Source organism: Phyllostomus hastatus, unplaced genomic scaffold, assembly GCF_019186645.2.
Source record: "Phyllostomus hastatus isolate PE091 unplaced genomic scaffold, TTU_PhHast_1.1 phas_contig_1, whole genome shotgun sequence".
Classification (NCBI taxonomy): domain Eukaryota; kingdom Metazoa; phylum Chordata; class Mammalia; order Chiroptera; family Phyllostomidae; genus Phyllostomus; species Phyllostomus hastatus.
The window spans coordinates 22,204,663-22,221,769 of NW_025333498.1; the positions used below are offsets into that span (position 1 = coordinate 22,204,663).

At 39.0% G+C, this 17,107-nt stretch overlaps 1 protein-coding gene across 3 annotated transcripts in view; it reads right to left on the bottom strand.

The window, feature by feature from the left end:
• Nucleotides 1-671: 671 nt before the first annotated feature.
• B3GALT1 (beta-1,3-galactosyltransferase 1) overlaps nt 672-17,107 on the bottom strand; it is a 526,207-nt gene continuing 509,771 nt past the window's right edge. For all 3 annotated transcript variants that reach the window (XM_045836629.1, XM_045835835.1, XM_045837389.1), the window contains 2 exons: nt 7,801-7,865; nt 672-5,466 (listed from right to left, as the gene is read on the bottom strand). In XM_045836629.1, coding sequence (XP_045692585.1) covers nt 4,257-5,237 — 981 coding nt within the window. In that variant the 5' untranslated portion in view covers nt 5,238-5,466; nt 7,801-7,865 and the 3' untranslated portion in view covers nt 672-4,256. The remainder of the gene's footprint in view (nt 5,467-7,800; nt 7,866-17,107) is intronic.

Sequence of the window (17,107 nt, forward strand, 5' to 3'; positions counted from 1 at the left end):
CTGTCTATTTTATGTTTTCATTTACCTTTTGAACTCTGAGGTACAGGAGTAGTAAATCCGAAGTCAAATTCCCATTAAAAAGTAAAGAAGAGCTATTTAGCTAGATTGGGATTGATAGAAAAAGGAACTTTTCCGTCTTAAATAGCTATTAGTCTTTTGCTTACAAAGTCAGGCATCAGCAATCAGCATCCATTTATCTGCTATAACAAATGCCTGAATTGCATTTTTCCAGTCTGATCAAAGTTTTAAAACAGTATGCAGTATTCTAAAGGACATATGTGGGTGAAAGGTAGGAATAACAGTTTTGCTTTAGATTCAACATGTACTAACTCACCAAGCACATTAACAATATAATGCTCTCTGGATAAAATTTATTGGCATGTTCAATCCATAGACTTTAACACAAAGACTTTCCTGAGAGTACTGAGGAAAGGGGCAGGAAAATACCAGTTTCCTAAAGCCGGGCATGTCCCATGGACTAATCGCCTCCAAGATGACTGTCAAGCTGCCCTGGGCTCTCATGAAGAGCTCTGAATGTTTTGAACTATTACCTCTGTTGAGGCTGTGGAGAAGCTCTTTGATGCCAAGGCATCGGCTAATTGTAATGATCACATCTCACCAAAAAAAAATTCTTTCTGAAAAGAAGCAAAGTGGAAAATATGTTCTCCTTCTGTTTATTTGTCCCAATGGTTTAAAAAATCAGCTTTATGGATCCATAATCTTCCTCATGACAGATGGGCTTATACATTAGCATCGTGCTTTCAATCAACAGTTTACATTTCAAGAGGAAGGTGAAGAAACTGAATGTAAAGACATTTTCAGCATCTATTTGTCATTTTCAGTTTTATAACATTGATACAAAAAATAGTATTCTGATTAGCAGCTTGATTGGCAACCCATGTAACCCTAAACAGCACTACAAACCTGGAGAGTGCACTTTTACAGACAATTACATTTGGCGAAATAGTATGTACAATTTTGACAAATAAATACATAAATACAATCATTCATATATAACGATATACCTAAACGTCAATTATCATCAACAAATATTTCTAGTAAATTACTTCTTTCATCACAAGTTACTTTTGTTGCTTATAAAAACTATCTTCACCTTTTCAGAAGAAATGGCATCATCAATTGCCCCACTAAACTCACGTGTTAAGAAAGGTAGAAAATGAATCCCAGATGCTTTATGTAAATATTCCACTGTCTTTTGATAGAAGAGATTTGATTGAAAAACTCCTTCCTTAGCTTCTCTGTAAAGAGTTTATTTTCACCATGTCATATCACACAAAGGGGTTTTGTTCTTCTGAATTTAATTCAAATCAAAAATGATCTCCAGTTTGATTCCCATTATTTAAAAATACAATATTATATATTGAAACTGACATTTGAGCCAATATAAAAGACACAAAGCCACAGAAACTAGCCAAAAAAGATTAAACATTTTTTCCAAAATAAATTTAAGAAAGAAAATGTACAGACACTAATTATTAGTATCTTTTGTTATCCAACGCAAAATGAACAAAACATGTAAGGGTAGTCAGAAGGTTTTTGTAAAAACCGCCTGAATGGCTTCTAGTACAATACTGTCTGAAATATTATTTTACATCAGAGAAATAGTAACTTTTAAAAAATGGCATCACAAATAATCAAAACCATAATTTGGCCAGTGTCATAAAATTAACAATAGTAGAAAATTAGAGCTTTTTCTGATCACTTGACTTAAACATTTTTTTTTGAACATCCAAAAAACAAAGGACAAACATGCTTTAGGCTATTGGAACCGGGCAAATGGCCTTGCTTCCCCAAGCCCCATGCAGAAGAACATGTACCCAGCAAGCACAGTCTAGCTATATGTAAAGTTGGGGAGAAGAAAAAAATGCCTTTAAAATATATACATATGACCTTGGATGAATATTTACATGTTTGTCACATGGGCACTACTTAGCATAAAAAAGTTAGGAAATACTTCTTTAAGACATGGTTCTCTGATTTAAGCTCCTTTTAAAGATTAGGGCTCTCTATTCATAATGTACACACATACACACACACCCCAAAATTCACAGATGTACATGTATGATGTTTATAATACATAATTCCTTGACACCAGTGGTGAGTATAAGGTCAATGCAAGACGGCAGTATGAGACAGAGGCTTAACTCAGCCCCGTGACTGAAAGGCCAACCAAGTACAAAGTCATGAGACTTCTGCAGTGATCAGAACTCACAGCAGTCAAAGGTTGGGGCTGGAGGGCGGCTCACCTGTGCTAATCCATCTCTCCCCAGGCTACCTGATGCTGTCTCTAATCAAACTCAGCAGTACTGCTAACTGTAAGATGAAGATGTACTAAAGGACCGAGAGGCCTGTCTAACATTGGGTTCTTTTGCACTGGCAAGAAGAGATCCAGTGTTTTCGGGAAATAGGCCATAACTTCCATTTACTCAATTTTTTCTACCCCTTTGCTATAAACTTCTAGGGGGGCTTCCAAGGATTATATTAAAACAAAAGGTATACTCTTTCAGTTGTGGGCCTTTTTTTTTTTTGAATGAAAACAGTTTCTAAGGAATGGTAGATGTGGAATGTGTGGGAGTGCTGAGAGTCTATTCTTTTGATAGAAGTGGACTAGATCTACCCATCCTCAAAGTTCTGACTGAGAATTCAGATCAACTGTTTTCTATGGTCTAAGTTGATGTGATACCTTTTGCAAAGCAGGTGCTTCAATTGCCCTAATACACCCCTGGCCAGAAGCTCCTCCTCAAGGAAAGCCAGCTGCCTTCGCTTTCATTGCCCTAGGATATCAAGGCAATGCACCAGAATAATAACTTATTCACCGAAACCAGAAGAAATGACAAAGAAACTGAAGCTTCCCCAAACCCCTAACATTTCCAAGGAAAAGTCTTAGAAGAATCAGGTTCACTAATAGTTCATATTTGATCTTTATTTTGGCAGATTTTATACTAAAATGATGTCACTACTATTTCTGACCATCATTATACTTATGTAACTATTTTAGCATTTAGCATAATGCATGATACATTGCATTACGTAGCACCTTTTAAACCAAGGATCTCAAAATACTTAGCAAATGTGATTTGCTCTCACAGCACCTGTGAGGTAGGTGTTTTTTCCACCATTTTGTAAATGAGCATATTTGAAGCACAGTAAGGTAAAGATGCCTGCTCACAAGACCCATCGAGTAGGATGGCATCAATAGAGCCTGAAGCCAAGCTTCCCCCTCTTCTTTTCCATGAACCTCAATTCTGGAGCCTTGGAACACCTCCTACCAGCATGGCTGCTAGAGGTACTTGGATGTTTTGGATATCAGAGAGTATTACAGCTATTGACTGTCGGGATAAGTCATTCAATAACATTGGTATCTGCTAAAAGATTTTTGTACACACTTTGTAAATGTGTGGGAGGGGGCATCTTATACTATTGCTAAGCTTATATTAATTATTATGCATATTTAAATTTATATTTTTTCCATGTGATTTATTATTCTTCTGGCCTCCTACCAACTTAGTTCTACACATGTGCCTGCCTGAGACAGAGACTTTAAAATGCACTTAGCGACATGGTACGGAGTGTAGCAGTAAGATTACATTTGGCAAAGTCTACTTGGAGGCACCAGGTAATGTTTGTTGAATGAGCAAGCAGATTTTCTTCCAAACATACAAAGTATTTGATTCTCAAGTTAAATTTCCATTTATTTAACTGCAGCCTCCCTGCCAGTACTAAGTTCATTTCTTGTTAGAACCACTAATACTGTGCACACTGTGTGGGAATATGTGTGAAAATTCACATAGTAGCACACTGATATTAGTACTCACATCCAGTGTGTCTTCCTGACTGTGCATTCTTTCTGAATTGTTTTTGAAAAGGAACTTTGTTTGCTTCTGCAGAGAGATGCTATGAAGACATTACTGTGAGTTTCATTTCCCAGAACCAGATTTTTTTCTCAGGTGCACAGTATGTAAGTCCTAGCAGTTGTTAGGAAGTTGCTTTTTGAGATAAATGCAAGGCCTTAGGACCTGAGAATAAAATCTGGTGCTTCTAACTTACGCGTTGTTTCTATGATCAGAGCCTGACATTTGTAAGTTGATAATCCAAGAAAGGAACTAGGACCGGGAAGAAAAAGCTTTTTACAAAACCCCTTCACCAGTTCACTTCTGGTGACACTTGTAAAATACCAACACCTTAAGCCCCATTTTTTAAAAAAGAAAAGAAATGTATTTACATTGGTAAAAATCCTAACATCTGAGATGTTTCTTGCTCGACATGTCATTCCAGATTCTGTGCATTTCTTCTGGAGAGATCTGATGCACAGTGATAACTCGGCGGTACCTACACAAGCTATAGGCCATTTTCCAGTGATTGAAGCCACTGTTCTGAAAAGGATGTATGCCCAGCTTTCGGAGACACAGTCCTACGTAGACATCCTCAAGGTGAAGCAGCCTTGTGTGCAGTGAGGTCTTGTAAATGAGTTCTGCTACATCGGCTGAGAAGATATAGCCGGTCCCCGAGCAGAATGGTGGGTAGTTACTGTCAGGGTACAAATCCCTGGGCATATACCATTTACTGCGGACGTCCCGGATTGGCCCTCCATTGATGACATAGCCAGTAAAATACCTTCTTCTTGGCTTGGTGGAGGGTTTCAGTAATTTATAAATAAGGTTGTCCATGTTTACAAAAATGTCACTGTCTGTTTTCATGACATACTTGGCTTTTGAACAAAAAGTGGCCACCCATCTCATGCCCATTAATGTTTTGAGGGTGAGATTATGGTACGAGTCAATGAAGTCCTCCACGATAATGTCATGGAAGATTTGGCTCTCTTGCTCCACCATCTGATTCAGAACTGGATCAGCGTTTTTTCCCAGGAGGAACAGGGTGGCTATCTTGATCCCTTTGAAGTTGTTCTCATCCCCCCACGTCTCTCGGATTGCCTGGCGGGCATCGAATTCTTTGTGGGTGGTGCTGATGAGGATAACAAGGAAAGGAATGTTTTTCTCACATTTGTTGGGCTCATTTATAAGAAATTCAAAAGAATGTGGGTTTATAGGTCGAGTTCTTATGTTGCCAAATGTGAAGTTTTTCCTGGCAGCTGTGAGGTGGCTGAATGGCTTGGAGCCAGTGTAGGAAGAAGTAGGACGAGTTACACTCAAGTACCAGAGAGCGCTGGCCCAGCACACAACTGTCAAAACGTATAAACAGGAGACTTTTGAAGCCATGGTCCTGAGAGCACGTCTATTCCCAACACTGAAGAACACGCCTTTTCAGCATTAGTTTCTTTTCATCTTGCAAAGGTAGCATATTAATAATTAATCTTAAAGTTCGACAGAGACGTGTGAGTGTGGGATTGTCCATGGGTCTTAGAGGCAGTCTGGTATCTCTGCATCCATTCTACTTTCTTCCAAATCTGATGGAAGGTTCCATGCTTCATAGATCTTCCTCTTAACTCTGCAAAATCAATAAAGTAAAGTTGTTCAGATTTATGTAGTCATTCATATTCTCAAATAATCATAATAAGGGTATAAGAATTGCCCACTATGATGAAACTAAACATAGTTATTCATTTCCATCAGTACTGAAAACTTCCTGACACAACCATCCTCCGTTTTCTTCCCTAGATAGAATAGATTTATAGATAATCATACCCCATAACAAGTACACAAATTATAAGCTTTAGCTGAATATGAAGTCAACTGAACATTAGAAACCAAAACTAGTTTCATGCTATTCACAAGAGGCCATCTTTGTGGTTAAACACTTCTTGACACTAATGTCTTCTTTCAGGCAGGGAAGGCTCACACATGGCCTCATACCTCTCTTCCGTTTTTCCAACTCTGAGTTTTTGTTTGCTTGACTCCAATGAAGCAGTCAGTTCTCAACATCTCTTTGCTTTCTCTAGCCCTGTATCTGAAAATGTGGCGATCGCCATTGGAAAATCTCTGCTAAAAGTGTCTTCTTTGGTTCAGACTTAGAAGCAATTCCCAACTCTTCCTCACTTCTTCTTTACTTTGGCTCTCTGAGGCGTCACATGGAGAATACCTCTCATGCAGGAAGTGATCACACAAGCGTCTTTTCAGACAGCTGGCAGCATTCATTTTGGAGTTGGTCTAAATTGTACCACTTTTTGTGGTCTTCAACAATTCACCCTTCTCTTCCTTTGATGACATTATACTGCCCTTGTTAAATTCTTTTCACTTAGATACACTGCTGTAAACACATCAGGAATATGTGAGAGAGACAGCTGAACTTGGGGGCCACATATTCAATGAAGTTGTGACACATCACTTTAATTGATGTTTGAATTAAAAAATTTTCCTTTGGGACTCAAATTATTTCTAGAAATAGCTGCCATCATGCCAGTTAAAAAAAATGTGCCAAGTTACAAAGTTCATTCATGTGAAAAATTGTTCCTTCCTTCCTAGCTACAGCAAAATGGGTAGTCCTGGAAGACAGCGATAGCAGATAATGAATACCGATTTCAACAAAGTCTGCTTCAAAGAAAACTGTGCACTTAAATGTACAGATTGTGTTGAAAAAATGCAACTGGGATTACAGACTGAAAATCATGCTTCCAAGCACAATAGTCATAATGAAATGAAAAGACGTTATGGGCAACGGCAGAGATAATACACATACACTTGCTTAAGCCAAGAGCTGACTGTGAATAGATGGTCTGTGTGAGGCCGGCAGGAACTCGGTGGGGTTACAATTCTAACTAAATGAATATTAGAACGGCTTCAAGCATCAGGACTCCAGGCTTCTCACCTTGGGATTTACAGATATCACTTCCATTTGAATTCTGAAGGGATGTGAGTGAGTGTCTAAAGGATACTAGAAAGAAAACTTTCTCCACAATTATTCTACTCAGCTGATTCCTCGTGGCCCATCTTTATTATCAGTTAGCCTGTGTTGCCTTTCATACTTTCCTATTAAATTGTCAGCCACTTATTACTAAGCTATTCACAGACCCAAGGAGTCTGTCTCATGTGGAAGAGACTCTTGTCAAGTTTGCTACTGGAACCACTAACCAGGCTATTAATGGAGAATTAATGGTATGTGACAAATATTGGAAGAACAGAAATAGAACCCATGCTCCTCATCAAGGAGTTCATAGTCTTGAGGAAAGAATTCAAATAAATGGTTTAAAAATAGGATAAAAATTTCCTTCACAAGGATGTTGGAGTCCACAGGAGAGGTGGGTTGGTGGACAGGATGTGAGGGAACCAGGTGCATCCTGCAGACGTGCAGAGCACATCTCCAGAGGGCACCGTTCTCACAGACTGCAGTGGGAATCCCCTCCTCCATCCTGCCCTGGAGTCAAAGGATGTGTTAGCCCTGGGGTGGGGGGGGGATGCCATGGAGAATTCAGAACAGTCATCGGGGCTGAATCTTCACAGACAGCTAGGAGTTATCTGGATGAGAGTTGGGCATTCTAGGTAAAGGGAACAGAATATTCAAAGGCATAAAATGAGAGAGCAGGTGTGTGCCAGGACTGCCAACAGTGGACTGAAGAGGACAGGTCATGTGGAGCAGGGTGGGAGTGGTGGGGCTTGGGGCTATCGAGATAAGCAGGCGTCAGAGGGTGAGTGGCTCTCAGAAACTGCCTTGAGCTGAGTAGCTGGTTACCTATCTTTCAAATCTGAAGCAGGGAAGGGAGGGTTTTACCTTCCCCAAATCCTATCCAATGATTTCCATAGCAATTTATTCTTCCATATTAAGAATTTCTTTCTTCCATAGTTCTATGCCTCAGAAGGGTAAGTGACAGTTTGTTTTATCTCATACCTTTTTGTGTGATTTTCTGGGGGAAGGGACTCCATAAACACAGGTACCAGGAGATTCAGAAAGAGCTAAAGAAGGGAGAAATAGAAGAGAGGTAGGTGAGATCATGAACAAGTTCATGTACTTATAAAGACTTTCTATTGAAGAATAAGCATTTTCCCCTAAATGGCTAACATACGTCACACCGCTGTGACTGTGGGCATCACTGTAAATGTGGTAGTGCACCAGGCACTGCGATGTGTTCTGTGTTGTGTTTTATAGAGCTTCATTCACTAAAGTGTTACGGGAGGTTTCTCCATTTCACAGATGATGGAATTGAGACTCAGGAACATGAAGTAGCTTGCTCAAGCTCACACAGTTAGCAAGTGAGTGGATTGTGGTCCTGTCGAGCTTCCCAAGGCTTGTAAGGACAATAGGCAAAATCTTGGATGGGAACGCCCAGGGTGGCAGGGAGCATCTCCGGCTGCCAGTCTCCCAGGGATCCATATGTTCATTTTCTTAGCTGTGTGTTCACTGCTTGGATTTTTTTCTAGTTCATTTTGGTTTGCCACATACCACACTATAGCAAGTCTGTGGGGATTCTTAATCATGAAAAAATAATGATTGATAAAGAACACTTTAAAGCTGAAAGATGCTGGGGGTGGAGAGAGCTGCAACCGCAGAAGAGGTTCGGACACACTCTGCAGCCCCTGTCTCTGAGCTCCTGAAACACACACACACACACACACACACACACACACACACACACACACTGAATAAATCACTCTTTCTATTGATGGTTTTCTTCAAACATGAGCACACAAGCAGACACAGAGTATCTCGGTCACTAGTAAATGCAAGTAATCACCCTTACAAACAGAGGATTTGAAATGCGACAAGGAACCAGACTAAAAGCTGATGAGCAGTCAATGATAATGATACAAGGATGCTAAAAATGTCCCTTCTGCTTGCAACAAAACATTTTCAGGTGACCAAACAAATACAAATACAAGCCTCTTGACCAGAACTAGTAATATAAGTAGAAAGACAAGAGAATAGCATGGTGCATTTAACTCGAAAGAGTAATTTCACATATGCTGGATGAAGTAGTTGGTAATGGACCAGATGTCTGTGTTTTACTCCTTGAGTGATCCTAACTTGCTATATGGTTTTCTGTGCCTCAGTAGCCTTAAGCATAAAATAAGGGCAAAAATGGCACCTGCTTAATCTCCAAACACATTATAGGTATTGATGACCATTGCCAATCATTTGCATTTCTGGGGCAAAGAGCAGGATCTGATGGGGGAAAGGGGATTATGTCAGCTCTCAGGTCATGATTTGGGATCCAGAGCACAGATATCAATCGATTCATCTAAATACATAGGGCTGGTGTCCATATTTTGGTTTGTTTGCCTAACATTAGTGACTACACTATATAGATTTTCCTGCGAGAGAATTCTATTTTCTTTCCGGAAAAATAAAAGCCAAAGGTCCACTGCAAAGCACAAGTCAAGTGAAAAAGTTCTGGGGAAGGGGCAGAGTGTCACAAAGCACAATTCTCTGGAGGTTCTTTCAGTTTTACAAGATTTAAAGTATTGTTTACGCGACATGTGAATGTATCAGTACAATAGCAAGTTGCACATACGTTTGTCATTCCTTTTAGCAGCCCTTCCACAACAACAGACACTGATGACACATTAACTCACCATCCATTAAACACAAATCCCTCTAAATAGAAACATTTGTTAGAACACTTGGAAGACTTTTCCCTCAGGGGCCTTACTGTATTACAGATTGCCACATTCACAGAACTCTCCTGTAACTGTCCACCTGCAGCTTTCAGGAAGTTAATGGGGCAGAATTTTCAATTTAAGAAGCACATGTTCCTCCTAGAAAATACATGGTGGATAGTCTGTTATTCTGAGTAATTTATTTTTTTAAAAGTCCCTAAATTTGCTAAAGTCCTCTTGTATGGCCAAAGGTAAGTCCTCAAATCAGGTGGGCAGTGTCTGTCTTTTGGGCGGCCTGTGCTTAGTTTGGGGTGCCAAGTTCTTGCCTTTTCCCAGTAGGGTTCAGTTAGGCATAAATCAACACTGATTCTCTATGCCTCAATTACCACTTAGTTGGCTTGGCAAATGTTCCATGTTCCCTACTTTCGTGGGCTAGGCTACAGGGCCCCAGCGAATGGCCCGCTTGCACTCTCTGGTGCCTCAAAGAACAGTATCTCCAGGTTCAGATATTCCTTGGCTTTTCAAGTCTATTTCATTCGTTCATCAAAGATGTACCAAACACCTGTTAGATGCCAGGCACTGTTCTACTTAGTAATGGTAAGGCAGATGGGGAGCTTACTTTCTAGGAGAGGGAGGCAGAAAATAAAACACATGATAAATAAATGCAAAAATAATTTCAGGGAGCAGTAAGTGCTGTGGTTCAAAAAAAGTGGAAGTAGCGGGACAGAGACTGAACAGAAGTGAGAGGGGAGAGGGAGGCTAATTTATACAAATAAGTCATTCTTTGAGGATGCCTTGCAAACTCTGGTTCTGTCTTTGTCTTTAACTAAGGTTTTGTTTCTTTGGTTGGCTCTTTGGAATTAATTTTTTAAGACTTTTATTTATTTGCTTACTTATTTTATTTATTTTTAGAGAGAGGGGAAGGGAAGGAGAGAGGGAGAGAAATATCGATGTGTGGTTGCCTGTTGCACGCCCCCTACTGGGGACTTGGCTAGAAATCTAGGCATGTGCCTTGATTGGGAATAACTGGCAAACTTTTGGTTTGCAGGATGATGCCCAACCCACTGAACCACACCAGCTAGGGCTGGAATTAATACTTTATTAAGAACATCTTTTTGGTTTTGAACTCTGCACCTCCCTGGTCTTCTGGATCTTTTTGGCTTCCTGTTTTCCAACTGTGGCCATTCTACCCACTCCTGCAAATGTCCTCAGCTTCCAGAGATTATGCACTGTTACACACTGTGTTAGTTTTCCAGGACTGCTGTAACAAAATACCACTAACTGGGTAGCTTGAACACCACAGATGTGTTGTGCAACATTTCTGAAGGCTAAAAGTCAAAGATGATGTTGGCAGGGTTGGTTTCTTCTGAGGGCTGGGAGGCTGGACCTGTTTTATGTGTCTCCCCTAGCATCTGGTGGTTTTCAGATAATCTTTGGCACTTCTGGCTTCGAGATGCATCACCCAGATCTCCGGCTTCATCTTTACTTGGCATCATCCCCACTGTGTGTCTGTGTCCACATTCCCCCATTTAATAAGGACACCAATCACCTTCGATTAGGGCCTACCCTACTGACCTCATTTTAGCTTGATCATCTCTAGAAGAACCCTGTTTCCAAGGAAGGTCACATTCTGGATTTGGAATTCAATATATCTTTTTGAAGGACACAATTCCACCCCAAACATCTACTTCTTGGGGTAGCAATAAAATGAAATATTTAGTTCTATGAGACTTCACATTTTATTTTCTTGGCTTGAGCAGGTAAATTCTTGGGTTTTGGTAAACCAACTTTTAAAGGGTGAAAAGTTTGCAATTAGCATTCAAAGAAGAATGAAACATGAGTGTGAAAAGGGACACCTATTTTGATTTATTGTTAGATTTTTAAAAAGCTAGTTCAGATTATATTTGTAAGGCCACATGAAGATTATGGCAAGTTTTGAGCCATCCTTTGCTCCTGATACTTTTCTTTTCCTCTCAAAAATGCTAATTAGTTTAGAAAGGTAAGCCAGGATGCGGCACATTTTCAAATGGATGGGTCCAACAGTCCCTGGGATACCAACTAGTATCTGGGGACACAAACAATGCTCCTGTCACCTGCACAGGTGTAAAACACTGCCAGCATTTCCATTATGCAGAGCCAATCCTGAATATCCAGAGACTGCACGACATTGCAGAAGTGGTTTTAACATTACAATCCACATAGTAACTTTAAAAACATGGTGCAGAAAGATGAGACAGTTGGGAAAAAACAATTTTAACTAGTTAAAAGAGAGAAAAGAAAGGAAAGCAGAACTTTAGAGAAAGAGAGATAGAGATAGAGACAGAAATAGAGATAGAGATAGAAACAGACATAGAGAGACAGAGAGAAGAGCTAATTGTTAGTCCTTAAGAAATGGATGAGAATGTGGCTGTATTGTAGTACCTCATGATATCAAGCAGGGTGAAAGAGATTTTTTCTGAAAAAATCTTTTGATCTCAAATGATTTTTCCTCAGACCTGGTGTATGAGTGAAAAAAAACCCCCAACTTCATTCTATGGGGAAATACAGGAACTGAGACAGCAATAGAGCTAATTGATAAAGGAGCCCCCAGAGGCCAGAAATTCTACTTGGCTGCATTAATTTGGCGAATGATTATCTTGATGCTCAACTCCCTCCCTTCCTCTTGCTCTTGTAATTATGCTCTAAATAAGCACAAGAAAGGAAGAAATAAAGCACCATTAGCCCTAGATAATGGTCCTTGAAGGAAGAATTTTATAAACCATTATGTTATACAGCTTGCTAAATTATTATCTCCCCAAATCACAAGAGGGCTGGCTTTGTCTCCTAGCCTTTCTTTGAAGTAAGACTCCTTGGCTGTGGAAGGCATCATATCCCTAGAAGTCAAAATCCCTGAGTGCTCATAGAGGTGTTCTGACTCCTCTGCTTCAGAAAGACAAAGAGCTAATTTGTTCCTTTTAAAATTTTAATTATGAATCCTTTCAAAGAGACCCCATAATTGAACTTGCCCAACAGATCATTTGCTACGAGGAGCTGGCAGAAAGCAAAAGGTAGTATTCATCATGACTTGGCAGTTGAAGTCATTTCTCTCCTAAATCTGGAAGCAGCTATTTGAACCTTTCTCCTTTTAGTTAGATGTGCCTTGAAGTTTATTGAAAAGGTCTCTGTAAATCCCTTCATTCGGAAGAATTGGGGCCAGCTTGACAGAGGAGGGGTTGGGATGAGGATGGCTCTTGCTATTCTGATTCACTGCAGAGAAAGTGCACTTCAAATTAGAAGGGATGGTTATAGCTTTCTTCAAATCAATGTGTTGCCCTAGTTCTAGACGGGGCCCAGAGAATTTTCAAACCTCACGACAGTCCTCTCAGGGAAACATGAAAATGAGGATATCTTATTATGTTAAATAAATGCTTGGCTTCTTTTGCAGTGATGGATACTGTCTCTTGACTGCTTTAGACGAGACATATTTTTAAAGATGCACAGAGCAATCACTTATTTAATCACGAGTCTGGGAGCCTGGCAGTGTGGCTGGGTAGGCCTTCTCCACTGGGTAAGGAAATGCCAGGAGTTTTTACTACAGCAGTGGAAGAGGATGAGAAGGAAGACCTTCTACTAATATAATCAGCAGCTGGGAGAATTAAAAAATGATGACTATGTAATACCATAAAGAGTATTCATTTGGCTCATTATTTGGGGGAAGGGGTTGATATGAATAGATATTTTTAGAAACCAGAAAGATATTAGTGTATTTGCTATCTAAAATTTTCGAAGTCTAAGGTGATATTTCTTAGGCAGCTCATCATAGAGAGGCAATTTTTATTCTAGGTAATATTTAAAAGAATGATGAGAGTACTATACAGCAACTGACAACATATGGAGGAGAATTTACAATTTTTGTTTTCTTTTTTTAACTTGAATGCTCCTTTATACACATCAAGTTGTTGGAATACATAATAGTCAAAAATAATTGTGGGTAGGGCCTGTCAATGAAAATTATTCTGTAGGCATTCAATCTTATGGCACTGGGAGACAAGGATTCAAATTCCAGATTTTCAGTCACTGGCTCTGAACTAAGGGCATCTCTCTGCCTTGTTTCCTCATCTATGAAGTGATGATAACATCTGACCATACTTTACAGGGTCATTGTAAGGATCAAATGAGATAACACTGTATACGAAAACATGTTGTCAGCTGAGTACTGCTACATGAGTGAGAAGCATGATAGTGAGAAATAAAGACAAAGCCAGAGATGAGCTGTGGTCAGTCCATGCATCCTGATTATTTAGTCCAAAAGCAGGTTTTTCAACTTGGCTATCACTCAAAAGAAAAAAAATTGGCATTTTCAGTTGACTGTTTTCATAAGAAGTTCCAATTTGATTTTCTAATGCCTATACAAAAAGTCTTGCACTTCAGTTTAAAAAGTGGGGCACACAGTTAGAGGAAATGTCATATGACTATTATAATTGGCACTAACTAATATGATGTAGAATTAGAATTTTTTCAAATATAACTTTAGAATATCAAAACCCACAAGATTTAAATAACACTGAGTAGCATTTACATAGCTATAACCAACATTCTGTGTACACTAAAATAGCCTGAAATGGCTAAACCATGATTATTTTATAGATGTTTAAGTCAAAGCCAATACAAGATTTATCATTTGCTTCCTCATAGGCTTGTAAGAATTGTAATAAACCTATCCAGAATAGAATATTACAAAGTTTATAATCATTTCACTATTGAACAAAGGAACTTATCAATGTTTACCATTAAAATCAGCTTTATAATTTGTGCTGGAAATGCACCCAAAGGAAATCCTGGGTGACAATCACAGCTTTGTTTGGCACAGGTTTTTAAACACGTCCCTTTGTTTCTGAAATCTGTGGTTTTGTGTATAATTTTCTTAAATTAGTACCTACTGGCCAATCAGATGAAAATGCTGCCTTTTTTTCCTTTCTCATCCTTAGGCATCTATGTTGGTTTTCACAGTCCTTATCTCTGCCGGTCCCCAGCGTCTCTCCCCAAAATCTATTCACCAAACACTTTCTCAGTTTCATCCTCACCAAACATGATTTGATGCTTGAGATTTCTATTTCTACACATTCCCTTCTTTTTACAATTTCTCTTTTGCTTAAGAGTCTTGTTTTCTCCTGAGGTTAGAAAGCCAGCCTGCCAGTTCTCATCCTGCTGACATGTTGAACTCTTCACCTCAGTCGGTGCCTTGAATTCTTCACAATCAACCTTATATAGCTCTTGAGCCCGTCTGAGGCTACACTGGTCTCATCTCACTTGGATTACATAGGTAGGGATTACAGTACCAATCTCTCCCGAGACCTTTGAGGTTCAGTTCTCATTCTTGTGTTACTTCCATTCTCTCTTCCCCACCGCATAACTTCTCCACTATTGTCCATCATCTTTATTCTTACTCCTGAGCCTTTCCATATTGTGAGGGTAAGGTCTCATTATCAAAGATACTGCGACAATTTGGTCTCCTGGACAAAGCAGAGGGTTGACAGTTGAGAGAAAAGGATTCAAGTTGTAGCTTTACTATGAAATCTTTTTGGAAATATTTCCATCCCAACAATCTCTTAGTTTTAAAATTGCATTAATCCTCACTGATCAAAATTTCTCCCACTGGCCCATGTTTTCTCAACCCACTGGATGAAGGATTCATCTAGATTTGGCATTTTCAGTCTCCACATTCCCACTTCTCTGCCTTTGCTTAAAAAAACAAAAAAACAAAAACAAAATATAACAACAAGAATTACAACAAAACCTCTTGACCCTGGCATCACTTTCAATTATTATCATAATTTTCTCCTTCATTTCATATGAAGAAGAAAATAACATTCTCAATGAGCTCATTCTCCTGCTTTTCACATTCTCTCACCTATCTAACGATTGCAGTCTATCAGCATGATACAGGGGTGGTTCTGAGTAAAGCCACGAGAACTTCTCAGTCCAAGCCTCCCTGCTCTCACCTGCACTGACACACTGGGTCACTCTCTTCTTTCAACTCTTGCCTAGGATTCCTTCTCGCTGCACTCTCGTGTTGCCCTGCTCACCTCTCTGGTGGACCTTTGTGTTTTTCTCCCTTCACCTCTGTCTGCCTGCTTTTCACATTCTATCATCTTGCCAACAGTGTTCACCAGAGAGGTAGATGAGAGACCAATGTGCTTCACTTACATTCCAGTACTCTCTCCCAGACAGGGAGAAATGTAAGTTCATGCCAAAAACAGGGAGTCGTTTGCCTTCCTTCTGCTTTTTGGCCATTTTTTCCATGTAGAAAATATATTTCCAAACACAAGTTTTCAGACCGATTTCTTTAAACTAAGATATTTATATAATAGACAAAGTTATCAGGTATATAGGATAGGTTTTGTTAATGACAACAAAGGGTAAACAATGATTCTGTGTTTTTTGTTCACCTACAAATCCTAGTTTTACTTTTCTTTCTATCTGGGATGTCAAGGTATCTCTGAAACTGTTGAAATGTTTTAAAGTTGCATTCAAATTATGTTTTTACTTGGCTCATTAGAGATGATTTTCATGAAATTCTGAGGCTATTTTTTTTTTAAACATCTAGGTTTTAACAGTCATTTTTCCCATTAAATCCTAGACAGATGGTGCAGGTGACTCTTCTAAGAGATTTCAAGCTATTTGCTTTCTCTTTCCCTTACTACATAATTCGAAAACCTATCTGAGTATTTGAAAATACTGTAAAAGTTGAATTTAGAAAATGTCTCTAAGTATAATTGGAAATAGGTCAATTGTGAAAGGACATAGCCCTTTGTTTTGTAAAGAAACACGTGAAACCACACAACTGTAAAAGCATCAGATTAGAGGGAATCAAATATTCACTTTCTATTCTCTAACCATGTCTCTTCAGTCACAAGTGTAACCATGTTCATGAGCTGGTAGATTATTAAGGCACATCATTATTAAGATTTGTTAAATCAAGATCATAAGATTAAGTAACTAATTATTTTGAACCAATTTTATCTTTTTCAATTTAAACTGAAAAACAGAAGAGTTCACCCACTTCTCCCACACCCCATTCCTGGCTTGTGGCACCACCAATCTGTTTATGAATTTTATTAATTATTTTTAAAATTCTACATGTAAGAGGGATCATGTGGTATTAATCTTTCTCTGCCTGATTTATTTCACTTAGCATAATGCCCCGAAGGTCCCCCTATGTTGTCACAAATGGAAAGATTTCATTCTCTTTTATGGCTGAATTATATAAAATTTTATATATATATATATATATATATATTTACTCACCATTTCCTTATTCATTAATCCATCAGTGGATAGTCAGGCTGTTTCCATGTGTTAACTGTTGTAAGTAATGGTGCGGTGATCATGAGGGTACACAGACCTTTCGAATTAGCATTTTTGTTTCCTTCCCACTAAAATCGGCTTTATAAATTGTTCAAGCAAGGCATCCAAAGGAAAGCCTGGGTGACAATGACAGTTTTGTTTGGCAGAGTAGCTTTTTAAATGTTCCCCTTTGTTTCTGAAATCTGTGGTTTTGAGTGTAATTTTCTTTCTTTTAAAAAAAAATTTATTTTAATCATTGTTCAAGTACAGTCTTC